Below are 27,994 nucleotides of genomic sequence, written 5' to 3' on the forward strand. Positions count from 1 at the left end.
TTTTGCAATGTAACAGGAGTAAATCATAGAATCATAGAATCACAGAGTTGGAAGGGAAGGTCTTCTAGTCCAACCCTTGCTTAAGCAGGAAACAAATATCTGTCCAGTCTCTTTTGAAAGTCTCCAGTGATAGAGCACTCACAACTTATGAAAGGAAGTTATTCCATTGACTGATCACTCTCACCATTAGTAAATTTCTTCTTAGTTCTAGGCTGTTCTCTCCTTGGTTAGTTTCCATCCATTGTTTCTTGTCTTGCCTTTGGAAAATAGTTTGACACACACACACCCCTTGTCTTTGTAGGAGCCCCTCAAATATTGGAAGATTGTTATCATGTCTCCCCTAGTCCTTCTTTTCTCTGGACTAGACATACCCAATTCCTTTCTTCATATGTTTTAGCCTCCACCCTGTTATCATGTTGCTGGTTGCTCTTCTCTGTACTTTTTCCATAGTCTCAATATCTTTTTTTATATTATGGTGACCAGAAGTGGATGCAGTATTCCAAGTGTGGTCTTACTAAATTTAGTACTAGAACTTCATGTGATGTTGATTCTATCCCTCTATTAATGCAGCCTAGGATTGCATTGACTTTTTTGGCTGCTGCAAAGGAAGTTCATATAGAGATATAGATCTAAAGTCTGCTGGGTCCCTCTACAACAATGGAATGGAAACACCAAACTAATCAAGTTCTTGGCAACTTTTTTGCTCAAGAATCAGCTCCATTGGTGCCTCAATTTGAGCAGCTGGGCTGATTCATTTTCCACTCAGCTTTGGTTAATCTCAGCTGCTCTAATGCTGATTTTTCCCTTTTGCTGCACCAAAACACTCTGATGGGCATAATGATTTTTTTTTCTTGGATCAAGCCAGCATCTCTCACTATAAAATTGCTCAGATTCGGGCCGGCTTGGACTCTGACTGGACAGAATCTGACAGGGAGGATTCGAGTGGTCTTGAAAGTGTTATCTGGACTGAGTTCGATCCTATGACCCCCGATGAGATGGACAGGATCATGAGGAGGCTGAGCTCTACCACCTGTTGGTTGGACCCATGCCCCTCCTGGCTGGTTTATGCAGCCCGGGAGAAAACACGAGGCTGGTTCCAGGCAGTAATAACTGCTGCTTTGAGCAAGGGTGTTTTCCCTTCTGCCTTGAAAGAGGCAGTTGTGAGGCCCCTCCTCAAGAAGCCCACCCTGGACTCAGCGATTTTGAATAACTATCGTCCTGTCTCCAACCTTCGCTTTTTGGTGAAGGTTGTTGAGAGTGTGGTAGCGCATCAGCTCCCTCTGTTCCTGGAGGAAACTGATTATCTCGACCCGTACCAATCGGGTTTCAGACCTGGGCATAGCACAGAGACGGCATTGGTCGCACTGGTGAATGATCTCTGGCGGGCTCGGGACAGGGGTTGTTCCTCTGTCCTAGTCCTATTAGACCTTTCAGCAGCTTTTGATACCATCGACCATGGTATCCTACTGCGGCGTCTCAGGGGGCTGGGAGTGAGAGGCACTGTTTTACAGTGGTTCTCCTCCTACCTCCTGGGCCGCTCACAGTCGGTGTTGACGGGAGGACAGAGGTCTACCCCGAGATCTCTCGTTTGTGGAGTCCCTCAGGGGTCGGTCCTCTCTCCCCTCCTGTTCAACATCTACATGAAGCTGCTGGGTGAGCTCATTCGTGGTTTCGGGGTGGGGTATCACCAGTATGCTGATGATACCCAACTTTTTCTTTCCACCCCGACCCAACCCAGTGATGCCCTCACCATGATGTCCCGTTGTCTGGAGGCGGTTCGGGTTTGGATGGGGAGAAACAGGCTTCGTCTCAATCCTGACAGGACTGAGTGGCTGTTCATACCGGCATCTTGGGCTGACCAGCCTTCTCCATCATTAACAATAGGGGATGAGGTATTACCCCCCGTTGATAGGGCTCGCAACATGGGCGTCCTCCTGGATTCACGGCTCAGTTTGGAAGATCATATAGGAGCCGTGACCAGGGGGGCTTTTGCCCAGATTCGCCTGGTGCACCAGTTGTGTCCCTATATGGACTGAGATGCTCTACGTACAGTCACTCATGCGCTCGTGACCTCCCAGTTAGACTACTGCAATGCCCTCTACATGGGGCTGCCCTTGAGGACCACCCGAAGGCTTCAACTGGTGCAGAATTCAGCCGTGCGAGTTTTGATGGGAGCTTCCCGATACTCCCGTGTAACACCTCTTCTCCGTGAGCTACATTGGCTTCCGGTTGCCCTCCAGGTGAGATTCAGGGTGCTGGTAATGACCTATAAAGCCCTAAATGGCTTGGGTCCAGACTATCTAAGGGAACACCTGCTGCCGGCATCATCTTCCCTTTGTCCTGTGCGCCCCCACAGGGAGGGCCTTCTCAGGGTACCGCCGGTTAATGAATGCCGGCGGGTTATTCCCAGGGGAAGGGCATTCTCTGTGGGTGCGCCTGCCCTATGGAACCAACTACCCACAGAACTTAGGACTGCCCCCAACCTTCGCTCATTTCGCCGGGACCTGAAAACTTGGCTCTTTGATCTGTTTGGTCCAGACTGTGGGGTTGTTAATTTAACTGGGATTTAGATTTACTCTTGGGGCTTGAATTTAATTTAATTGTTTTAATTGTTTTTAATTTTTTTGTATTCATGGTTTTAACTGCCCTGTAAACCGCCCTGAGTCCTACGGGAATAGGGCGGTATACAAATCCAATAAAATAAATAAATAAATAAATATTTATCTGCCATCATGTTGTGCTCAGAAACTATTACTTCACAGGTCTTTGGAGGCTTTGCAGTTCCCCACACAGCAAACTCAGTTTTTTGAGAAACCACCAGAGGAATTCACAGAAGGAGAAGTAAAAACATGGAGGTGTGGGCACTGATTGAATAGTTTTTGCACCTTCTTATTGGCCAAAGAAGAAAGTATGGAGGAGTTTGAATTGGGCAGCTAGGCCAATGCCTGTGGATCTCAAACTTTTGAAGGTTTGGGGAGGGGAACTGCAATTGTTCCTTTTGGCCTCCTTTTATGCCCCACCGCAGTGGTGTCAAATTCGCAATGTCACGTGATGTGTTGTGATGTATCGCAACTTTTTTGCCATTGTCGGCAATGGAATTGGCACAGTTCCTGCCCTACAGTGTCTCCTGCTTCTTGAATAATTGGATAAAAAGGAAAGACATATTCGTTTTGATAAAGCAGAAAGGCCATAACAACATTCAGAGACCCCTTGGCTCATTATCTGACATAACTGCATCTGATCAAAGAAGCTGGATACATGGCCACATTGTTGAAATGAAGCTCATAAAGTTCCTTCTCCTGGAAGGTCTGCTCCCCTTCCCTCTGAGCAGAGTGGATGGCGAGATTTTAGCTGATGGAGGCAGTGAAAGAAGCTAAGTACAGGAAGCAATTCTAGGGAATTGTATACATTGGCAATGTGTGTGGTTTTGTAGATATATATTTCCTTCATCCAGGCTGTGCCAAATTTTCAAGCAGAAGTTAGAAAGCCTTTGGATAAAAATAAATCCATCATCTTACTTTGGGTTACAGAGTATCACTGAATATCGTATTTGCATTTTCAGGCTCCAGCTGCTTCAAGGTATCCTGAAAAAAAGTAGCTCATTATTGCTTCTTAATGAAAAAGCCAGAGTTTTCTGGCCTTGTTCAGCATGTTGTATTGTTTTTAATCAATCAATCCCTTATCTGACAACAGCTATACAAACCCAGCAGTCTATGGGAATCAATATGCACAGATCCCCTGCTCACTTACCACTCCATGTTGAGCCTAGTAGCAATTAGGGGTGGATTATAATCATACTCAATTTGCAGATTGGAATATGGGAAACACAGAAGGATAAGCAACTTGCCCTGAGGGCATATGGCAAAATGGATTAAATAAGATCCTAGAATTCTCTTGATGCAGTTATAGGTGCCCATCCTCCCATGTCACTTCACTGAAAACTGTTGGCAGTTGTCAGGTAACCAGATTCTCCCCTGATTTTCACCAAAAAGGGCATGTTAAACTCTCCAAAATGGGAAAAAGTTTAAAAAAAAAAGAAGAAGAAGAAGAATCCAATGCATCTTCTTAGTGATGTCAAAGCATCACAGTTATGCTTCTTGCAGTTCTCAAGCATCAACAAACTTATTTTTAAAAAAAAAACTAAATCCATACAAAAATTACCCATCCTCTGTTATTATCACCAAATGCCATGTCAGTCTCCCCCAGGGACTCTGATTCATGTTGTTCCAGTTCTGCCTTGCTTGTGTTTCTATTACAAAAATTAATATTACATTAATACCGCATAGGGCCACCTAATATTATTATTTTCTTCCTTTCAATCATGTCCCATTCTCAGAAACTGCCTGGACAAGTCCCTGCAGATTACTTGGCAAGAGTTTTCAGAAGCAATTTGCCGTTGCCTCCTTACAAAGGCTGAGAGAAAGTGACTGGTGCAAGGTCACCCAGCTGACTTTGTGACCAAGATGGAGTAGTATTCATGAACTTCCAGTTTCTAGTTTGATGCATTAAGGCTGAACCAAATTGTAACTGCATTACTAGAATCATTTCTTAGTCATAAGAATTTTATTCTGCCTGAAACCTGATTTTCTCTGGAATTATGTAGCTGTTATCTTTGTGGTTAAAAAAGGCTATAGACCATTTGAAAGAGGACATCACCAAGTATGGTTAGGATTATGGAAAAAAGTCTTATGAGCAAAGCTTAAAGAAACTCTTTAGCTTAGAAAAAAGTTTGCCCTTTCTAGCACTACCACACCAAAGAGAGCAAACACTTTTTTTTCTTGGCTGAGGAAGCATGTTCTAATGGGCTTCAATTACAAGAGACGGACTTTGGTTGAAAACTAGAAAGAACAGAAGAACCCATTCCTTACAGGCTTTGACAGAGATTCTTAAAGAAAAACTGGATAGCCATCTATTGGGAATGCTCTATCTTGACATTTCCTGGATTTCAAGAGAAAATGGCTTACAAGTAATTTTATGACAGATGCTTTTACACTTACAGGGCGAACTCACCAGTGACATGGCTTTGGCAAAGTTCAGGTAAGCATACAGCATGACGGCAATGTCATTCTGGCCTGCTTCTAGTGCGATGGAAAGAGCTGTGCTGCCATCCTACAGAAGAAGGCAAGAAGATAGACTTAAGGCTGCAGTGATGGTGGGGCTTATGGGGGCCACTGTTTTTGTCAAGGAGGAATAGTTGTTATTTTGGTGGCCCACCCACTTCCTGGAATTGCAGGAAATGCTACCTGGGACTGAGCCATCCAGATGTTTGAACTGTTAATACAGGGTAATGGTCCAGGTATGGCCATCAGAGAGAACAGGTTCTTTACCATAGTTGTTTGACTCCAAGCCAATCATTTCCTCTCACTCAATCTACTTTACAAGATTGGTTGGTTGATTTGATTTATGTGGTGCCCATCTCATTCATAATGTTTACCCCAAAGAAAAGAGAATCATCCCCTCTACCCTCTGGATGTAATGACAAACAATTGTTTGACATTGTGCTGTTGGCAATGTGCACACAATACTCATTTTTCAATCACATATTTAAATAATAGGAAAACTATGGTAAATTACAGCAGAAGGCTCAGCCAAACATAGGATCAAGGAGGTTGGTGTGTGTGTGGAATGTTAGAGTAGAATTATTTGAATTTAACAGTCAAATGTGGAAGGACATAATGTCTTGATGATATTATTCCCAATATGCCCTGCCTCCTTCACTCTTTTTTCCTAAGATTGAGCTGCAGTTACTCAATAATGAGAAATAATTACTAATTATTTCAAAAAGTCCAGTACTAAACTTTGGCACTAAGTTAAGACTCATTATTTTCCTGGTGAACTGAACAAAATTTATTGTGCAGAGTTTTTGCTATGAGCTCTGAGATGGAAGACAACCTAACAAACTCAAAAGCAGCAGCATAAACATAAGTAGGACTCACATTGTCTGATTGGGCAACATCACACCCAGGGATAGCCAACAGCAGGCGGACAATCTCAGCATGGCCGTGTTCACAGGCACACATCAGTGCAGTAGAGCCATCATCATCTTGCAAGTTGACATCTGCGGCATTTGCTAACAAGGCACGCACCATCTCGAGACGTCCATGGCTGACAGCTAACATCAATGCAGTCTGCCCAGCCTGTAGGTGTGGTGAAGGAAACCAAAGGAGTTAAGGGGCTGCCAAGATCAGAGTAGGGAAAAGCCTGTTGCAATGCCTAGCTCTAAAAACCATGTGTATCAAGAACAATCTGGAATATGGAAGAAGCACAAACCTTGTTAAGATTTTGTATATCTACTGCAGCCAGTTAATAGCATTTTAAAGATTTTGAACAATTTCCATGCACACATGTGAGAGTATGATTATTACTACTTCATGGTTGTCACCATCAACCTCATCCTAATCTTGGCCCCCCAATTTTGCAAGAATCTCTTGGGACTGTTAGTACCTGACTGGCTTTGGCATTCACATTGCCCTTTTTCAGTAGCTGCACAATAGTCTCCATGTCACTCTCTGTCTGGGAGGCAGCCAGCGCTGTGAGCATGATAGCTGTATAGCCAGCTTTGTTCTCTTGGTCCACATGACATAAATCTAGAATAGCAAGACAGTATTAGAAATTTCATCCTTCTGGAAATAAATATTTGGATATGGTGGTTTCCACAATTTCAAGTGAGCTGCAGGGAAGCAGTGGTAATTTTTTTTATAATGACTCTAAGGAAAGAGATATCATAAACAGGAAAGTTACTGGAGAGAGTCCACCATTGTCTGTCTTCCTTTGGTCAAAAATCTATGAAGCCTGTATTTTGAACCCAAACACGGTAAAGACATTTTAAGGAAGATCAAATATGATAGTACATTTCACATAGAGAAATATATACCAAACAATTGATAACATCAGAGAAATATGCAAAAATGTCTTTAAGTACTGTATGTGGAAAGGTGTACAGTTTAGGTAGGAACAGGCTGGCCAGTGCATGCACGTGTGAGCACACACTCAGCCCCACTTGTGCTAGAGCCCGCAGACCTGTTTGTGCATGTATGCGGGGCTAGCTGCGGCAGTGGCTAGCACCTGCATACATATGCAAACAGGATCACTAGCACGCACAGGTTGCATGTGCAAACAAGCCTGCTAGCCCCATGTGGGTATGCGCAGCCCCATTTGTGCATGTGTGTGCAAATTTCACAGCTGCTCCCTTTCCCTTCTGGTCGCCAGCATGAAACGGTTGGTGACCTCTACCCTAACTGGATATCATCATCAGTGCTAGTAAGCAGTGCTGTTTGCTGTCACTTTATATTCTGATGTCTTGCCTGTCTGGGTGGGTCGAGGTGGTCTTAAGGATTCTTTGGTTGGGCTGTTTACTAATGGCTCTTTGGCAGTTCTTGATTGGGGTATTGTTTACTTGATTGTTGGTCTGAAGTTGATCTTGGAGTTAATCTATGCTGATCTGAGAGCTGGTTACTGGTGGGGAGGTGCTGGAGTCTTTTTCTCTTTTGGGCTAGTTGATATCAGTCTTTTTTCCAGTTCTCTGGTAGTTCTCCAGTATTGCAGGATTTTTTAAAGATAAGGTTTGTTGTTGTTGTTGTTAGTTGCGAAGTCGTGTCTGACCCATCGCGACCCTATGGACAATGTTCCTCCAGGCCTTCCTGTCCTCTACCATCTTCTGGAGTGCATTTAAGCTCACGCCTACTGCTTCAGTGACTCCATCCAGCCACCTCATTCTCTGTCGTCCCCTTCTTCTATTGCCCTCAATCTTTCCCAGCATTAGGCTATTCTCCAGTGAGTCCTTCCTTCTCATTAGGTGGCCAAGGTATTTGAGTTTCAGCTTTAGGATCTGGCCTTCTAAAGAGCAGTCAGGGTTGATCTCCTCTAGGACTGACCGGTTTGATCGGTTTGATCGCCTTGCAGTCCAAGGGACTCGCAGGAGTCTTCTCCAGCACCATAGTTCAAAGGCTTCAATTCTTTAAAGATAAGGTACAATAGTTCTAAGATAACATCTGACAGCTCCTTCAGAACTTTGAGATATAATCCCTCAGGTCCTAGTGATTTATATTCATCAAGATTAGATAGGTGTTCTCTTACCATTTGCTTAGTTTAATTTTTATTTCTATGTCTTTTACAGTTATGTTTTTGGTAAGTTGGGCTTTGCAAATAGCTGAGGAAAGAAGGGAAGTGAAAGGCAAGGGAGAAAGAAAAAGATACACCCAATTGAATGCAGAATTCCAGAGAATAGCTAGAAGAGATAAGAATGCCTTCTTAAATGAACAGTGCAAAGAAATAGAAGAAAACAATAGAATAGGGAGGACCAGAGATCTGTTCAAGAAAATTGGAGAGATGAAGGGAACGTTTCATGCAAAGATGGGCATAATAAAGGACCAAAATGGCAGGGACCTAACAGGCAGAAGAGATTAAAAAGAGGTGGTAAAATTACACAGAAGAACTATACAAGAACGAGCTTAATGTCCCAGATAACCACGATTGGGTGGTCACTGACCCCGAGCCAGACATCCTAGAATGTGAAGTGAAATGGGCCTTAGAAAAGCTGAGCAACAACAAAGCTAGTGGAGGTGACAGTAATCCAGCTGAGCTATTCAAAATCTTAAAAGATGATGCAGTAAAAGTGCTACACTCAATTTGCCAGCAAATTTGGAAAACTCAACAATGGCTACAGGATTGGAAAAGGTCAGTTTACATTCCAATGCCAAAGAAAGGCAGTGCCAAAGAATGTTCAAACTATCACACCATTGCACTCATTTCACATGCTAGTAAAGTTATGCTTAAAATCCTACAAGCTAGACTCCAGTAATACGTGGATTGAGAACTACCAGAAGTACAGGAAGGATTTTGAAGAGGCAGAGGAACTAGAGATCAAATTACCAACATATGCTGGATCATGGAGAAAACTAGGGAGTTCCAGAAAAACATCTACTTCTGCTTCATTGACTATGCTAAAGCCTTTGATTGTGTGGATCACAACAAATTGTGGCAAGTTCTTAAAGAGATGGGAGTACCAGACCTTCTTATTTGTCTCTTGAGAAATGTATATGCGGGTCAAGAAGCAACAGTGAGAACTGGACAGGGAACCACTGATTGGTTCAAAATTGGGAAAGGAGTCCAGCAAGGCTGTATACTGTCACCCTGCCTATTTAACTTACATGCAGAGCACATCATGAGAAAGGCAGAGCTAGATGAATCAAAAGTTGGAATTAAGATTGCCAGGAGAAATATCAACAACCTAAGATATGCAGATGATACCACTCTAATGGCAGAAAGTGAAGAGGAACTAAAGAGTCTCTTGATGCGGGTGAAGAAGAAGAGTGCAAAAGTGGGCTTAAAACTCAACATTAAGAAAACCAAGATCATGGCATCCGGACCTCTCAATTCCTGGCAAATAGATGGGGAAGAAATTGAGGTAGTGACAGATTTTATTTTCCTGGGTTCCAAGATCACCGCAGACAGGGACTGCAGCCAAGAAATTAAAAGACGCTTGCTCCTGGGGAGGAAAGCTATGGCAAATCTAGACAGCATACTAAAAAGCAGAGACATCACCGTGCCAACCAATGTGCGTATAGTCATGGTTTTCCCAGTTGCAATGTATGGCTGTGAAAGTTGGACCATAAGAAAGGCTGAGCACCAAAGAATTGAGGCCTTTGAACTATGGTGCTGGAGAAAACTCCTGCGAGTCCCTTGGACTGCAAGGCATTCAAACCAGTCAGTCCTAGAGGAGATCAACCCTGACTGCTCTTTAGAAGGCCAGATCCTGAAGTTGAAACTCAAATATTTTGGCCACCTAATGAGAAGGAAGGACTCACTGGAGAAGAGCCTAATGCTGGGAAAGATTGAGGGCAATAGAAGGGGACGACAGAGAATGAGGTGGCTGGATGGAGTCACTGAAGCAGTGTGAGCCTAAATGGACTCCAGAAGATGGTAGAGGACAGGAAGGCCTGGAGGAATGTTGTCCATGGGGCCATGATGGGTCGGACATGACTTCGCAACTAACAACAAGGTTGGGCTAAAGTTTCTTTTGCGTGAAGACTGATGCAAAAAATGAGTTAAGCAGCTGTGCTTTCTCTCTACTGCCTGTTACTTTTTTGCCATCTTCTCTCTTGGTTCATTAAACTTGACTTTTTCCTTGACTTTTTAAAATGTTATTTATATGTTGAAAAAAACTTTTTAAAAAATTATCTTTGACTTTTGTTGCAAGTCTTTATTCATTCTGATCCTTTGCTTTCCTGACTTCATCTTTGCAGATTCGAGCTATTTGCTGATACTTGGCCTTAGTTATCTGTCCCTTTTTCCATTTTTTTACTTATCCCTTTTGTCTTTCAGTTTATCATATTTGGTCAGGGGCATCTTCGTACAGGTAGTTCTCTCAACCTATGACCATAATCAAGTCCAGAATTGTGGACATAATTTGGGGCAGTTGTTGAGTGCATCACCATGTGACTGTGCTCAATTTTATGACCTATTTTGCGGCAGTTGTTAAATGAACACTGCAATCATTAAGCAAATGCCACAGTCATCAAGTGAATGCAGCAGTTGTTAAACAAACCCATTTTTTCCAATAGGCATTTTTTTCTGGATCTCACTGCCTTTAGTGAGATCCATCGTAACTTTGAACAGTCAACTAAGCAACCAGTCGTTAAATGAGAATTACTCGGACTATTTTTGGAAAAATCCTCACTCCTTGCATTAGGCCTAACCCTTTCCTGCCAAAGTCTCAGCCATCCAGCTTCTTACTGATAGACTTGGGTGCTGCTGTGGCCAGAGCATTGGTCTGTGAATTGGGACATTCAGCCTTAAACATTCACATTGAGTGGTCTTGATGAGTTTCTTTCCTTTCAGCCTCTTTTACTTCACAGGGTGACTATCAAGTCTAAATTCCATGGAGGATGGAAGTATGTTGAATGCAAATAAATCCAGGTGCAAGCCTTAATGCAAAACCAGTGCACACCACAGGGTGACTGCAGAAGGTTCCTTGGTGCACAGCAGGTTTTCTGCATCATTTATTTAAAAAAAAACATTCTCCTAATTTAAAACATGAAGACAAAAGCAAATACATGGTGAGGCAAAATGCCAACCAATTGCCTCATATTTATTTCAAAAGACGTCTTTGGATCCAAGACTGCTTCACAGGCTTTTCAGAAGATAAAACTTATAGAAGTTGAAATGCAGGGTTTGGTTGGAAGTCGGCCAAATCTACCTTGGATGGGGATGGGGGTCAAAATTAAATTAGGAGGGGAGAAACCTTCCTGGCTGGTTAAAAAGGGCATCCAGCGGCAACCTCTGCAAGTTATGTCAGTGTCAATGTGGCAACTCTGTCAAATAATCTATGGGAATTATTTTTAAAGTAGGCAAATCATTTTGTCCATGACAGCACCCCAACACATTCTCAGAATTCAAACTGTCATCGCCAGCCTAAAGTGGAGCCTGCCTTGCAACTCTTAGGCTCCTGTGGCTTTAAAGTCACCCTAGGCTCTAGAATCCAAAGTGCCCTGGCAAATGGGCTGCCCTGGACTAATATTGCTGTTCATTTAGATGGGCTATTCTGACAAAGGGCTCCCTCCCCTTTCTTTTGTCCCCACCTACCAGTTTCAAGCAGCTTTGCAACAAGGGGGAAGTTGGAATGCGAGACTGTGTAATGCAAGGCCGTGTTGCCATTGGCATCCGCCATATTGATGATGAATTCTAGCAACTGTGGGGAAACAGCCCGGAAATCCATCAAGTGCAGTGAGATCAACTCTAGATCAGCTTCTTTGTGGCAGGATAGCTTGAGCCAATAGTGGAGCATTGAGGTATAGGCTATTTTCTGCCAGAGTACATATAAGAAAAAGAAATAACAGGGGAGGTAGGTAAGAAATTGTTAGGGCCCATTTTTGCTTGCTGTCTTCATGACTGAATCCTTTGTGTTTTTTCAGTATTTCCATTGCTTATTATCTTCTGGCAAATGGGCAAGGTATCAGCAGAGGCCATTTTATCTCTAAATCCACCCCAACTTTAGAAATAAACATATACCGTCTCTCCATCCATTTGTGTATTGGGACTCTCTAAGTATTTCTGAAGAACTTCACAGGCTGAAAGCAATTCCTTGCTGAGACCTAACCTGGTAATCGAAAGAAAGCAAAAAAAAGAGGGATATTTTAGCTTTCGTCTTTTTATACATATGTTACTAATGCTAGTATTTAGTATTATGTGCAGAAACCTGGTCTTTTGTCTTCTCCTCACTTTTGTTTTTCCCTGGCTACAAGGAAGAGTTAACCAGGATTCATTTTCACTTCTCATGATTTTGGGATAACTGTGATTTCTAATCCTGCCTTAGGCACAAAGCCAGCTGGGCAACCTTGGGCCAGTTACTCTCTCAGCCCTAGAAAAGGGGCAATGGCAAATCACTTTGAAAAACTTTGCCAAGAAAACTACAGGGACTGTCTCTGAAAATCAGACACAATTGAAGAAAAAATGTTTATTTTAAAACCAGTCAGCACACTAATTCAGTTTGTGGTCAGCTTGTTTATTAATTCACTGGAACATGTGCTGGAACTCTTGTTTGTATATAAGACAATTTAGATAAAGTGGGAGGGGGAGGAAGAAAAGGGAATATATCAACCAAGTTTTTGTTCAAGATTACATAAAGCAATAACCCTAAATCGTGGTTTAGCATTACATTAGGAAGTTCCTCTGACAGGGAAAATAAATACAGAGAGACAGAATTTATAGTGAATTGTTGTTTTGTACTAGTTCAGGGTTATAATTCAATGACAGTTGTGCAACAACTATTACCACCTTTAAAATACAACATATGGAGAGAGCTATTTACCCAAGAAGTAAAGAACTCTGAAACTGTTTCCAGGACTGGGCATTGTGTAAAGCAGGGAAGGACCATTTTGTGATGCTCACATATCCTATTATCAAATAACAATAGTGCAATTTCAACAGGATTTTTGGGGGGAGGGAGTTTGGAGTCAGCAGAATATGAATATAGCTGCAGGTCAGCTTTAAATTGCTTTTAAAGATTTGGGGAGTGGAATTAATGGCGATATAAAGCACACAGTGCACAGTGGAGACTCTCAGGAGCTCTGAAGATGTCCAAACTGATGATTACCCAGTTTTGCCTGTTGGTTCCTTGCTGGGACCGTCTGCTGCACTTATTTTCCCCACCTCAACAGGGACGCCAGGATGTAATATATCTGTGGTAATTCCAGAAAGCTTCAGAGCTTCAGCTACAATTCCCTGCCCGGAAGGGAGGCCCTCACTCGCCTCATGGTATTCACTCTCAGTGCTTTCATTATCTGAGATGTTCTCAGCTGTGCCGGAGTCCTCAGAGGAAGTAGACTCATACCTGGAACAACACAAGGTTGAGAAACAAGCCAAAAGAAGCCTGAGAAGATATTCCAGATTCTCTTCAGAACAAAGAGACACTATGGCAAACCCTGGCTGTGTGCTACCACTGTACTTCAGAATGGAGAACTTCAGGTTTCCAGCTTTGACATCATGGTGAGACAGACGTAGAAGACGGGGCTCTGTCTTTCACGTTCAATTTCACCCCACTGGGGACCCTAGAAAGGGTTGAAAGTTGCCCCATAGAGGCGACAAGCAAGGAGGGGACCCTCATTGATTGTGGGAGGGTGGTGGCCCTTCCATTTGATCGGAGGAAGCCCTCCAAACTGGCGGGGGAAAGACTGGCTACATTCGTGTAGCCAGTCAGAAGCTGCTGACAACAGAAGACAAAAAGCACTAACAAGCAACCTTTCAGCAACATGGATGAAACTGGGTGAGACTCTATCCTCTCTTAAAGACTTTAAGACCTCTTCCTGGAAAAAGCTGTCCGAAGCACTCTCCCCAATGAGAGACGGAAGGGGAATTTCCACCACACTCCCTCAGGAAAAGTGGCAAATTAATTACTTGGGAGAAACAGAGAAAATTACAAGATTAATTTGGAATTAATATACATTTATGGATTTGAAATTTGGGGACTAAAGTGTTTTTGAAACTTTTTTTAAAAGAGATTTGAAAAGCTTACATTATAAGTTGAGATTTAAAAAGTTGGAAAATGGTGCTAATGACATCTAGTGGTGAATTATGGGACTTCAATTTCTTATGCCTAAAGGAAACTTGGCTTGAGACCCAGATTTAGATAAGACTCTTGCTGACCTTGGAAGCTTTCACTTTTGAAGATTGCAGCTGGGAAAAGGGAAAAATACAAAAAGATTTGGGCTACTTATTAATGTGGCAAAGACAATGAACTATTTTGAAACTGGTTACCTGAACTACGAATATAAATATTACCTGACTTTCAGAGCTGTGTTATAGAACTGTTTCCCTGAAGGACAAATACACTTCATTGCTTGAGATGATGGCATATTTTGGATTACAAATCCTTGATTGATGAACAATTTTTATTATAAAGACCACCTATAAAAAATGAAATGGATGCCCCATACTCAACTTTAAATAGTAAAAAACATCTCTAACACCTGTTCCCAAAGGCTTCAGTTTGACATACTCCCAAGAAAATATGGATGAAGATCAGAAAGAAATTCTCTCCATGCTAAAATCAATACAAGACACTATTGCTTTAGCTCATGATGAGACTAGAAATAACACAAAGGAGATAAAACAACAATCTTCTAATCTAAATTTACAAACTCAGTACATGACTACAAAGAAGGAACTAGCAACCCACAAAATAGAAGGAAAACTAGAGGACGCAGATCCAAAGATTGAGGATCTAAAGGAAGAAACCAACCAACAGATCCAGTCAACTGAAGAATTAGAAGACGGAGTGTCAATATCAGAAATGGAAAAGACATCTTACCAATCAAGAATTCATGACATATTCGAGGAAAAGGAAGAAGAGCTGACTGAATGGAAGATAGAGCTGTTAGGAGAACTGTGGGGAATTGGAGAAAGAGGGAGGCTGTTTAACGAATATCAGTAGGTTCGTTCTTCCAAAAATACTTTAACCAAATGGTCTTTCTTATTCCAAACAATATATACAAAAACAGAGGAAAATTACTTGATGATTTAAATGCATTGACTTGGAAAGTTAGTTGGCAAAGGAAGAAAGCTAGAGTAAGACTGCAGAAAATAGAGGTTTTGATCTATTAGATGGGATGTTATATTATTAACTAGATGTTTGAATATGGAGAATAGATAATTGCTAGAAATAGAAGTACTATTATAACTAGAAAGATAAGATTTGTAATTAGAATATTAGATTTTGGTATAAGAAGGGAAACAAAAAAACACTAAGAAGTTTGACTAAGGGAAGCTTTTGGTTACCCAAATATAACTTATTTTGAAATTATAAACAATAGAGACATTTTGAACACTGATGGGAAATTAAAACTAAAAAAAAAAGCAAAACCAGGATACTGATTGAACATATGGATATTAAGTGCAAATACAATTAAGATATGTTTTGGCTAGAAATGTAATCTAAAACTGATACTATTGATATTATATTGATAAAATGTAAAAAAGATGTTGATATTCAATTGTATATTTACTACTACTAATAAGAATTGTATTTGCCTAGTGTGGGAAAACAGGTACTACTGGAAGAAGAGAGGAAACATTTGATGGTGCAATATTGGATCTAGACTGAAGAAGTTAATATATACCACTGAATTACTAATGGACCCAGATAACACATTGTCTATTAAGTACTTGATTGTAAAACTAGAAAATTAATAAAATATATGTTTTTTTAAAAAAAGAACGGAGAACTTCAGAGATGCCAGGTGATTTGGGATCTTGCAGGCCACAATGGGACAATGGAAATCTGTTTTGGTACAAATGGCAACTTACAATAAAAGCAGCAAGGGAAAGTAGAGCTCCATCCCAATGATAGATTATGATAGAACTCCTAGGCAAACTCTGACAAAATTGTTCAGTTATTGGGTTTCTTTGAGGTGAAGATGGTATATTGCTTCTCTGAACTCCAAATTAAAGGTTACAAAAGCAAACAAAATAGGAGTCTGTGGCTATGGACCTGTATGCCTTTGCTTTCTCAATTAAGGAATTGAGGAATGAACTTAGGAATTGAGGAATGAATTGGGACCTTCCCATTCTCTTTATAATTCTGAAACTGAGATTTACCCTCCATTGACACCCACAAAGTGGAGGCTCTTCTTCCTAGTTAGTATTTCTGTAGGTTCTTCCTTCTTCTTCATAACTGACTGGATCCCTGCAGTGGATGAAGCTATGGAGAAACAAAGGAAGGTAGTAACACCAATTTGTCAGAGGATTCCATGGCACTTTTCTCCACCCCACTTTCTTACCTTGATCCTCTTCCTCCTTCTGCACATACAATTTAGGGCCTTGAGAGAGGCAAGGAACCACCTGTTCTGCTTGGAGGGAGTCAAGAAGGGAATATTCAGTTTTCTGTAGGGATTCTTCAGGTTCTGAAATAGAGTGGCAACAGATTACTGCTCCTTGGATGTCTTTTTGATTATGAATTCTAAATATTGCTGTTTTGTGGGGCCACATTAAGGAATACAATATTGCTCCATGTATGCAATAGAATACATGGATTGATTACAAGCTAACTTAATATTCCAAGCCTGGAAAACAGGGAACAGGTAGTCCTCAACATACAACCACCACTGAGCCCAAAACTTCAATTGCTAAGCAAGACAGTTGTTAAATGAGTTTTGCCCAATTTTACAATCTTTATTGCCACATGTCAGGAACCACTTCAAACCCACATCTTAAGAAAACAGAACTCTTGGAAGCAATTTCTCCCAACAGGAACTATCAAGAGCAGTTGATAGCAGGCATAATACAGGATCTGGGATTTCCCACGCAGAACGATAGGTTAAAGTATTTCCAAGCAAGACCCCACCCCATAGTTCATCCAGCCAGTGTGGGACGGCCAATCCCCAGGTGTTAAGTCCATCATGGGAAAGGGGAGGTAACATCGACCCGTCTCTGGTTTAGACAGTGATGTTTGGGTGGCTCGTCACACCTTCTTCTGAAAGCGTAGAAATAAACCAGGCACCAGAGGTTACATTCCTTGTTCCCTCCATTGTTCTAGCTGACAGTTTAGGGAGAGAAAGTTCAAAGAGAAATATAATGCAGGAAAGCAGAGTGTTACATTGTAGCAGATAGAGGAAGCAGAGGCAATAAACCCACAAGCAGATTCCCCCCTCCCCCTTGGGAGTATGGCAGAACCCAGGGAAAGGTGAGATTTGATTTTGGGTCAGAGGGGATAGATAGAAATGAAATAGGAATGGGTTCTGACACCATAGTTGTTAAGTGAATCACTACAGTTGTTTAGTTAGTAACACAGTTGTTAAATGAATCTGGCTTCCCCATTGACACTGCTTGTCAGCAAGGTGATTACATGGCCCTGGGACACTGCAACTCTCATAAATACATGCGAGTTGGCAAGAGTCCAAATTTTGATCAAATGACCATGGGGTTGCTGCAATGGACATACAGTAAGTGTGAAAAATGGTAATAAAGTCGCTTTTTTCAGTGCTGTTGTAACTTCAAATGGTTGTAAGTTGAAGGCTACCTTTATGGAGCTTTTGTTTGTACACAAACAATATTCCCTCATTGTATTAAGCTATGATTTTTTACCAATATTCACAAAGTCACAACTCTTCATTCTTACCAATGGCTGCTGAGGAGCTTGCACAAACACAATCATATAAGGTCTGCTGACCTCATACTGTATAAGGTCAGCAGAATCAGGCTGCTTAGTATCCCACCCAAATACCCTCTGCCATGGGATACTTCCTTTCAAGACAGTTGGTGCATTTCCAAAGTAAACTTGACTGCAGCCACAAGAAAGCTTACAAAGCCCACTAGGGGCCAAGTATTGAAAATCAATCCAGGACACTGAAGTTTTGCTTAAAGACAGGGCAGTTCTCCTTCCTCCTTTCTTAAAAATTAATTTGCTAATATAAATAATCATTTTAACTGTATCTTGGGGGATGTCAAGGAAAGTATTCTTGGACACATTCACTCAAGTATCATGTTGGAGACCCTGGATGTAATGCTACTTAAGTATATGGTGTTTGTTTTATTTACTGTATTTTACTTATGGATTCAGTCAGGTTCTTGGCCAATTTCCCTCCTTAAAAACCATTCTCTAAATGCATAAGGTTGATTTGCTACATAATTTAGGGGTGACATGATAGGAGTATTCCAGTATTTCAGGGGCTGCCACAAAGAAGAGGAGGTCAAATTATTCTCCAAAGCAACAGAGGGCAGGACAAGAAACAATGGATGGAAAGATATCAAGGAGAGAAGCAACCTGGAATTAAGGAGAAACTTCCTAACAGTGAGGACAATTAACCAGTGGAACAGCTTGCCTTCAGGAGTTGTAGGTGCTTCATCACTGGAGGTTTTTAAGAAAAGACTGGACAGCCACCTATTCAAAATGGCATAGGGTCTCCTGAGTAAGCAAAGGGTTGGACTAGAAGACCTCCAAGATCCCTTCCTGCTCTATTCTGATTGATTGATATCTAGAAGATGGTTATAAGAAGGCCAACTATTTGGGAAACCCAGAGAAAAGATGTAGGGTTATGTCAGGAGGGAACTATTCCTACCCAAACCCTACACCTTTCCACACACTTAAACAATTTTTTGCATATTTCTCTTACCAATTGTTTGGCATATATTTCTCTGTGTGAAATATACTATCATATTTGATCTTCCTTAAAATGTCTTTACCATGCTTGGGTTCAAAATAGAGGTTTCATAGATTTTTGGCCAAAGGAAGACAGATAATGGTGGACTCTCTCCAGTAACTTCCCTGTTTATGATATCTCTTTCCTTAGAGACATTATAAAAAAAATTACCACTGCTTCCTAGCAGCTCACCTGAAATTGTGGAAGCCATCATATCCAAATATTTATTTCCAGAAGGATGAAATTTCTAATACTATCTTGCTATTCTAGGTTTATTCTGGGAATCTCACAGACTATTTTAAAAGTGCTTATTTCTTCTGCTCCTACTATAAATTGCAGCAAAAAAGTCAATTTCTTCCATGCATGCTTCTTTTAAGATTAGAGCTGTGTGGGAAAATAGTTGAATTTTACCATAAATTTGCAGGCCGGGCATTAACATTTTTCCTGGCTTTGACAACAAGGGATTCTGCCAGAAATTTTTAATCTCTAAAGATTATGAAAATCCCACCAAGCCTTTTGTCCTGGCTATTTTTAATAGATCCAGATATAAACCAACTTTAATTTAATATAGTGCTATATCATGGGTCATTTTAAACATTATGTATATGAATTGAAAGTATAGTCATTACATACCTTACCTTTTATAACATAAACTTTTTACAGGGTAAGATTCCAATTAAAGGCAATAGATAAGCAAAATATCCACCCCTGCCCCAGAAGTGAGGCAGGCTCCCACTCTCCGGGCCTTTCAGAAGAGTTTGAAGATCTGGCTCTGCTGACTTGCTTGGGACTTGGAGAGGAGTAGCAAACTTGGAGTTGGCTAACTACCTTGAAGCCCCCCCCCCACTTTTAACTTTAATTTACCGTATTCTTGTTTTGCCTGCCTCTTATAGAATAGAATAGAATAGAATAGAATAGAATAGAATAGAATAGAATAGAATAGAATAGAATAGAATAGAATAGAATAGAATAGAATAGAATAGAATAGAAATGGAAGGGACCTTGGAGGTCTTCTAGTCCAGCCCCCTGCTCAAGCAGGAGGTCTTATACCATCTCAGTCAGATGATTGTCCAGTCTCTTTTTAAAAACTTCAGCAATGGAGCGCCCACGATTTCTGGGGGTAAGCTGTTCCATTGGTTGATTGTCCTCACTGTCAGGAAGTTTCTCCTTAATTCCAGGTTGCTTCTCTCCTTGATCAGCTTCCAACCACTGTTTCTTGTCCTTCCCTTTGGTGCTCTGGTGAACAACCTGTCCCCCTCTGCCTTGTGGCAGCCCCTCAGATACTAGAACATTGCTATCATGTCTCCCCTATTTCTTCTTTTCTTTAGACTAGCCAAACCCAATTTCTGCAGCCGTTCTTCATACATTTTGGTCTCCAGGCCTTTGATCATCTTAGTTGCTCTTCTCTGAATTTTTTCCAGTCTCTCAACATCTTTTTTGTGGTATGGTAACCAAAATTGGCTGCAGTATTCCAGGTGCGGTTTTACTAGGGCTTTATAAAGTGGTACTAATATTTCACGTGATCTTGATTTTATGTGTCTGTTTATACAACCAAAGATTGTATCAGCTTTTTTGGTTGCTGCTGCACACTGCTGGCTCATAGTTAAGTGATCATCCACCAGGACTCTAAGGTCCCTCTCACAGTTACTGCCTCCAAGCCAGGTCTTGCCCAATCTGTATTTGTTCCATTGGTTTTTCCTGCCTAAGTGTAGGACTTTGCTTTTCTCCACATTGAAACTCATTTTGTTGGATAGGGCCCATTGTTCAAGTTTGTAAAGATCTTTTTATAAATATATGATATTTATATGGTTTTTACATTTTTAATTGTACACTGCTCAGAGTTGCTCTGTAAATGGATAAGCAGTCTCTAAATGTGATAATTAAAAGAATAAAATAAAATATTGTAATGCACCCTTGGTTGAGAAAGTGAAGAGAAAGATGCATTACCTCATGACAAAATCCTGTTTCTAGTGCAGCTTATGGATGGAACCTGGGCTGTTGGCAAATGAAACAAGAACATGGCTATGTATATTTAAACACTGGCTAAAGATTAATTTTTAACCAGAAGTTTTGACTTCTCTTATTTTATTCAGTCTATCATTTTAATATACTGTACCTACCAAATTGAAGGTAAAATCCATAAATAGGGCTTTAAGCAGATGTATTGCCAACACTGGGACAAGAACAGATCATGGCAACTCTTGAACAAAGAATCTTTGACAAGGAGGCTCAGCTAATCTCAATGTACACATGTTGTACTTTGACAATAAAGGTTTATTATTATTATTATTATTATTAATTGCAAAATAAATACAGTAGAAAACCAGCTGATAGGAAATGGGGCCACAGAAAGACCTGTTGCAAAGTTTACATTTGTATTATTAATGTCAAATTAACTTTGAGCTGATTTTTGACTGTTCAGGTAGTCCTCAAGTTACGACAATTGAGCCCAAAATTTCTGTTGCTAAATGAAACATTTGTTAAGTGAATTTTGCCCCATTTTATGACTTTTCTTGCCACAGTTGTTAAATGAATCATTGCAATGGTTAAGTTAGTAACATGATTGTTAAGTTAATCTGGCTTCCCCATTGATTTTGCTTGTCAGAAGTTCTCAAAAGCCAATCTCATGACTTCAGGACACTGACCATCATAAACATGAACTAGTTGCCAAGTGTCTGAATTTTGAGATCACATGACCATGGGGATGCTGCAATGGTCGTAAGTGTGAAAAACAATCGTCATTATTTCAGTGCCATTGTAATTTCAAATGGTCACTAAATAAACTGTTGTAGGTCAAGGACTACCTATACCACATAGGACTAGAGAGTTATATCATTTTTATTTTATTTTACTGTTCAGTTAACAATTTTCTTCTTCTTTACTCTTTCATTTATCTGTCTTATTGTCTTGATATATACAGTATATCTGCAACCAGTAATAAAGTAACTGAATAGATTACTTTCCTTGTTCCTTACCTCTTGTTTCTTTATTTCCATCCCCATCCTCTTCTGTGTTGACAATGCTGATCTTTTTCACAGAGTGAAAGGTGGTGGCTGTGTTTGCTGCTCCAGCATGAATTGGGAAAGTGGTTTCCATGATCTCACTGCTGTGGTATGTGGCACAAGGTGGTAACTGAACTTTCTCAGAGACTGAGTCTTTGTCTGCTGAAGGCCTGAGGCTGGCATAGGGCTCCTTGCTCTCCAGGAGCTGTGCCCTCTGAGGCCCAGTAGCTCTGCTGGCTGTGATCTCTGGCTCCCTTTCCACTTGGAAAACTTTGATTGCATCAACCTGAATGGGGGCATCCCACTGCTGTACACTGTCTCCCCTTGCTTCCCATTCTGTCAGGCCCTCATCTCTCATTGAAGTTTCTTTGTCTTTCTTCTCCCTGCCCTGCTGCTCCAGTTTCTGATGGGCAGCTTGGAGATCTTGGAGTGTTCTGTTCAGTTGTGTTTCTAACACAGCAATCTTGGTGGATAGGGACTGAATAACTTGGCATTGCTCCTCCACTTCTGGGCAAGGTAAGCCCAACTCCTCCTCCTTGACTGCTACCCCTATGTCACATCTTCCCACGTCCACATTCTCTTCTCCATCTTCAACTGTCCTTCCCACACCCACTGACCTCACTTCCTTCTTATCCAATTTTTCCTTTATGTCAGGCCTGGTACTGCTATCCTCTATATTTCCACCTGCCCCCTCTTCAGGGATGTCTATGTAGAGCTCCCCTTGTGATTTGCCCTTGCCAAATCCTCCTGGGTGCCCCAAGAACTTCTGGCTTTTAAGCTGAACGCTTAGCTGCCGTTTCTCTTCCTGTAGCACTGAGATCTTCACCTGAAGGACTGGGATCATCTTGACCTGTTCTTCCAATTGGCGCAACTTCTTCAAGGCCACAGCCATCTGCTCACGAACATATTGAAGATGTCCTGGAGTTGGTGAGACTGGAGTGGACAACCCAGAACCAATTGGTGTGAATTGTCCAGGAACACTTTGCCGTGAGCCATTGTAAGAAGTTTGATGTGAGATACTCTGGCTTCCAACCAAAGAACTTGTTGATCCAGATACACTGCTATGGAGACTTCCTAGACTACTTGCTGTGGGGGTTTTCCCATCTAGGTCTGCCTGGTTTTCTAATTTCTTTCTAGCATCCAGCAAAGTTTTCTCCACATGAGCATTGAAACTGCTATGAATTGCATTAGTGTACTGTGGGTAGAAGCTACGGCCACAATAAGAATAGGAGGAATGGCGACTGTCTATACTGGCATTGGAACAGAGGGACTCGGTGGATGTCCACCATGAACCAGTGTAGCCATAGCCCCGAGGCAATGAGCTGTAGCGTGGTCGGCGATGAACTGGAATGCGCTTAATAGTGTGGCCTTTCTCAATGTCATCCACATACTTGAGAAAGTCCAGATCAAGGCGGTAGCCATAAGGAGTTTCCACTGAGTAAGTTAAGTCTTGCTCCTTCCCATGGAAGATTGTAGTAGAGGTGGGATTGACCTTTTCTTCAAAACACAAAAGAGAAAGATCTTAGAACACTTTTCTGTCAGGGTTGAGGATGTGCATGAAAGAACTGACCACCGACATCACCATCACTTAGTTGAATAATGACTGTTTTGCATATCATTGCATGTATTGGCTGATCTCAGTATAGACAGAGGTAGTCATAGACCTAGCTCCAATCATGTACTACTTCCATTCTGTGAGTGAGAAAAAATAGCTTAGAATCCACTGTATTTTTTTAAATGCCTATTGCATCAAAACAGCTCTCCTCAAACTAGCGGGGACTAGTTTAAATCAAATAGAGTACTTGTAACCAGTAAATAGGAACTCTACATTTTTTCCAATTTTGCATTATTTGGATCTGACTGCCAAACCAACAAGCCTCATTGATTGATTGATCGACTGATTGATTGCAAAGCTACATCATAAAGAGTTTGATGCCCATTCTGGCAAGCCAAAACCTCCATTTTCCTTAGCTTCTTGTAACATTTTCAATTTAATTCTAGCTTTTATATTATCAAGCATCTGTATTAACATGGGTAAAAGAATGGATAACTCTCAGAAACAAAAGGTTGTTATATTTGGAGGGACATGACTTACAACTTGCTTGGCACACCTTTTTATGGTATGGGAAAAATAAAATGCGTACTTTCAGAACCCCTATATAAGAAACGCATTACTATTAACATGGGAAAAAATAAAATGTAAAATATATTTGAAAATACCAGGATAGCTTTCAACAATGGAAGCATTTATACATCCAAATTTAAACTTTGAGAAAATATGGATATATTCTAAATTCTGAAGGGAATTTAAAATCTAAGCAAGAGATGGAAAATCAAGATGTAGATTTATCATGGTGGACATACTAATTAATGCAAGTTAGATATGATAAAGATGTCAAACTGTATGGATTTTATAAAGAGCAGTGCTTGTTTGATCAGACATTATTAACCTAATGTTAATAATTAAGAAAATGTATAAATTTTTATTGAATTTGAAAATGGAAGATGAACAAGTTAAAGAAACAATGATAGCATGAGCAAAGAACTTTGGATATAACATAGAATTAGAAAAATGGCAAAACTTGTGGGAAAGAAATTATAAACTGACAATGGCAGCTTCTTATGAAGAAAATGTATATAAAATGTTTTATAGATGGCAACCAGCAAGATTGGCAAAAATGTTTTAAAATATGTCAGATAGATGTTGGAAATGTAAACATGTCAGGTACTTATTATCATGTATGGTGGACATGTGTTGAAGCAAAGAGGTACTGGAAAAAATACATACTTGGCTAGAAAAGATGTTGGGAAAACATGTAGATTTTAAACCTGAACTCATGCCAGAAAAGATTGATAAACAAAGCATATATCTGATTTTACAAGTGATAACAGAGGCAAGAGTCATAATTGCACAATATTGGAAAAAGGAAGAATTACCATCAGAAGAAATAATTAAAAAAGTATTAGAATGCACAAAAATGGACAGACTTACTATGAGGTTGAAAGAAAAAGAAGAAACAGAATACTATCAGACTTGGGACTGTTTTATCAATGGCTGGAGAAAAGAATAAAGGATTAGGAATTAAATTTATATTAGTGAATGATAAACTCAGACAACCTTATTGCTGAATAAGCACTATTGAATTGTATGGAAAAAATAATAAAAAATTACCAAAAAAAAGAGTTTGATGCTTTTATTCTAAAGTGTCATAGCATCTCATCCAACCTCAGTACTGACATAAAATAAGACAGTACAGCTTGCCCTCTGTGTGTGAGCAATTCTTAGTTCACAGGCAACTCTATGCCATTCTTTCTGGACCACAGATCCTTCAGCAGCTCTAATAACCTTTTTCCACAGTTCCAATGATCAGCCTTCAGGTCAGTGATGGGGAAAAGACATTGTTCTGTTCATTGTTGTTTGTTCCAAAAGGTATTCAAATAGTGTATGCTAAAAAAGGTTTTAGTGTTCTGCACTAAATGTAGTGTTCTAGAAGAATACAAAAAGTGTTCCAGAGTCAATATGTTTCTAAAATACTGGAGAGAAACACGGAATGGATACTATTAGCTTGTTCTTGTTGTAAACTGACCTTAAATGTACTTCTTAAGTTGCCATATTTGGGCATCTAGCTGGTTACCAAAGTGTAGATAGGACTTAAGTTCATTCAAACAAGAAAACAATTTTATTCTTTTAACTGAGACTTTCTCCCAGATTAGAGACATTTCTCTAATCCAAAGATGAAACAGGGGTAGCAATAGCATTTAATCTTATTTACCATCCCATAAAGCTTTACAGCATTTTCTGAGTGGTTCACAATGCAGGAGCATTATTTGCATATTGCTCCCAACAATCTGGGCCCTCATTTTATTCACTTTGGAAGGATGGAAGGCTGAGTCAACCTTGAGGCTTGCCAGGATTGAGCTCCAGGCTGTCGGCCAAGTTAACCTGCAATGCTGCACTCTAACCACTGCTCCACCAAATCTATGTAGCATTTAGGGATTCCTATAATGAGGTTTTTATTGTCTATGAAATCTTATTTAGTGATCTGGACAGAATTATTTCCACTTGTTACCCTCCCCTATTTTTGCTTTTCGTCAGGAAACACTCTGATTCCCAACTTATATTCTGTGACTACCAATATACAGATAGTTCTCATTTAACAATTGCTTCATTTAGCAACTGTTCAGTTATGACGACAATGAAAAGTAACTCTGTGATCAGTCCTCACATTTACAACCTTTTCAGGTCTGTAAGGCAAAGGAAAGCTGAAGTAAGATCATAAGCACAGTAGAAGTTTCACTTAACAATTGCATAAGCAGTCCCAGTTATGGCCACTAAATGAGGACTATCTGTATTTATAAATACTGTACTATATCACTAAATCCCAACTATATTTCACAGGCATCAAGTGGAAACATGTTTGCATACAGAAGAAACAGAACTGTATCCCACTGAATCCTTCCCATGTTACAAAATAAACGAACTTTCAGTGAGAATAGTTCAGAGAGTTAATGTGGCAATGTGATCTAAGATTACTATATGGGTTAGCACAAAAGATGCACAATTCCATCTGTTGATGTTCTCTGTTCAAAAGTAGTCTTCAAACAGACCTACCTGCAAAAGCAGTCCCCATATGAAGAACCTGGGCCATTCTTTCCACTTGATCAGTATGTAGGTTCAAAATAGCCCCAGAAGCCTTCTGACAGCTCATAGGAAACCCACTTTGCCTGAAAATAGAAATCAGATGCCATCTTAAAACACACGTTCTTAAAACAACCAGCCCACACTAAAGGATTGCTCTGCTTGCTGTTTCAAATGTTTGTGGGAATGACTGATAGGAATATGACAGTATTTTCCAAAAGCATTATCCCTCTGTCTTCTCCAGGAGCCAAATAGCTCAGTCAAGAAGAACAGGACAGCTGTTGCTACTCTCTTTCACTCTTCCCACCCCACCCCAACTCCCCCAAGGCTCAATCTGAGGTGGTTGCGTCCATCTGCCTGTCAGGCTGGCCCACAGCTTCAGCCCTTGTCACAATGGGTTACCTTTAAAATGCCACATTTAGAGCCTGCTTAACAATCAAGGCACCATGACAGAAACAGATGCTGAATCCTGCTGGGCAGATGCTGAGAATGGAGACTACCTGGCTTTCCATCTGGCAGAGAGCCTGAGCGATGGACAAGCGCAGCAGAGGAACTGAATGGGACTTTGTTTTCCATTTAGCAGCATCTCTCTAATTTATGGGGGAATTGTGGCAAAGCCATAAACATTCCTGTCTCCTTATCCATTTTCTCATTGAGGGTTTCACATTTTTTGGCTGCCATGAGGAAAATCAGATGGGAAAGACATTTCCTCCCTGCTCGTTGACTCTCCCCCCACAACCCACTTCAAATTCCCTAGTGCTGGGTCAGCAGATAGTCTGGGTTTTCTCTGTCCAAAGCCTCAATCCTCTAGACAAGGCTGCTGCCTCAGCCTGTTCCCAACACCACACTCCCTCAACAACTGCAGACAAGGCCTGTCAGCAGCAGGATTGCAAAAGCCCTTCCAGGAAGAATGCGTGGGCCAGAGTGGAGGAGTGCTGCAAAATGAATATGAAGAGGAGTGGGAAGCGTTGTGACTCCCTCTGCAGGGAACTGGCCAGGGATGAATCCTTAAAAAGAGAGTTGCTGGCCTTGGGTCTGCCTTGCAGGTTATACACACTGCTCCAGAAATTAATTGAAGCAGGGGGATGCTGGAGAGATAAAAGGCCTCTGCATATACTCAGGGTATCTTCTTCATAGTTGGTTTTTTTTAAAAAAAGAATGGTCCTAGGCACAAGGGACAAGTTCTTTGGTTAAAGCCAGGAGAGGTACATGATTTACTTCTTGGTGAGAGGAGTTTGCTTTTGTAGGACTCCAGTTGGGGAAAGCTGAGACCCGAGATGGCATTTCCAAAGGATGTGTTAAATTCATAATGACAGGTCTGTCAGCGGCAGTTTGTCTTCAGTTCTCTGAAGCAGCTTCTTCATTTTCCCCCATTTTGGCTTCCCCCATGCAATCTTCCACGTGGAAGAATACAGGTGTGGGGTGAAAAATGGACATAGCTGTCCTTCAACCAATAGTTCCCTATAGCACTTATTTCTACCATAGGAGGAAAATGGATGTTCAATGGATGTCCAGTGGATAGAGGAACAGGGTATGCACACAATAGCCCACTTTTCTGACACCACATAAAGTTCTTCCATCTAACAGTCTAATTTTTAAAAGCTTGATTGTACCCATGTATATCAATCATTCTTTGATGTCTTATGTTTTTTCCTAGAATGGCAATGGTTCATACAGTACATTTTATGCTGTAAGCCAGGGCTTTTCAACCAGTGGTACGG

At 40.8% G+C, this 27,994-nt stretch overlaps 1 protein-coding gene across 1 annotated transcript; it reads right to left on the reverse strand.

Moving 5' to 3' along the window:
* Positions 1 to 1,297: 1,297 nt before the first annotated feature.
* Positions 1,298 to 26,354, reverse strand: KANK2 (KN motif and ankyrin repeat domains 2). The gene is made up of 11 exons (XM_081316659.1): positions 26,247 to 26,354; positions 21,608 to 23,131; positions 16,275 to 16,397; positions 16,093 to 16,195; positions 13,094 to 13,330; positions 12,010 to 12,097; positions 11,584 to 11,803; positions 6,445 to 6,587; positions 5,937 to 6,137; positions 5,011 to 5,109; positions 1,298 to 3,584 (listed from the first exon to the last, which is right to left on the reverse strand). Exons 1-11 carry the CDS (start codon positions 26,341 to 26,343, stop codon positions 3,525 to 3,527), a joined length of 2,895 nt encoding a protein of 964 aa, XP_081172785.1. The 5' UTR covers positions 26,344 to 26,354; the 3' UTR covers positions 1,298 to 3,524.
* Positions 26,355 to 27,994: the final 1,640 nt, after the last annotated feature.

The sequence above is a fragment of the Vipera berus genome (genome assembly GCF_964194415.1).
Source record: "Vipera berus genome assembly, chromosome: 2".
Lineage (NCBI taxonomy): Eukaryota > Metazoa > Chordata > Lepidosauria > Squamata > Viperidae > Vipera > Vipera berus.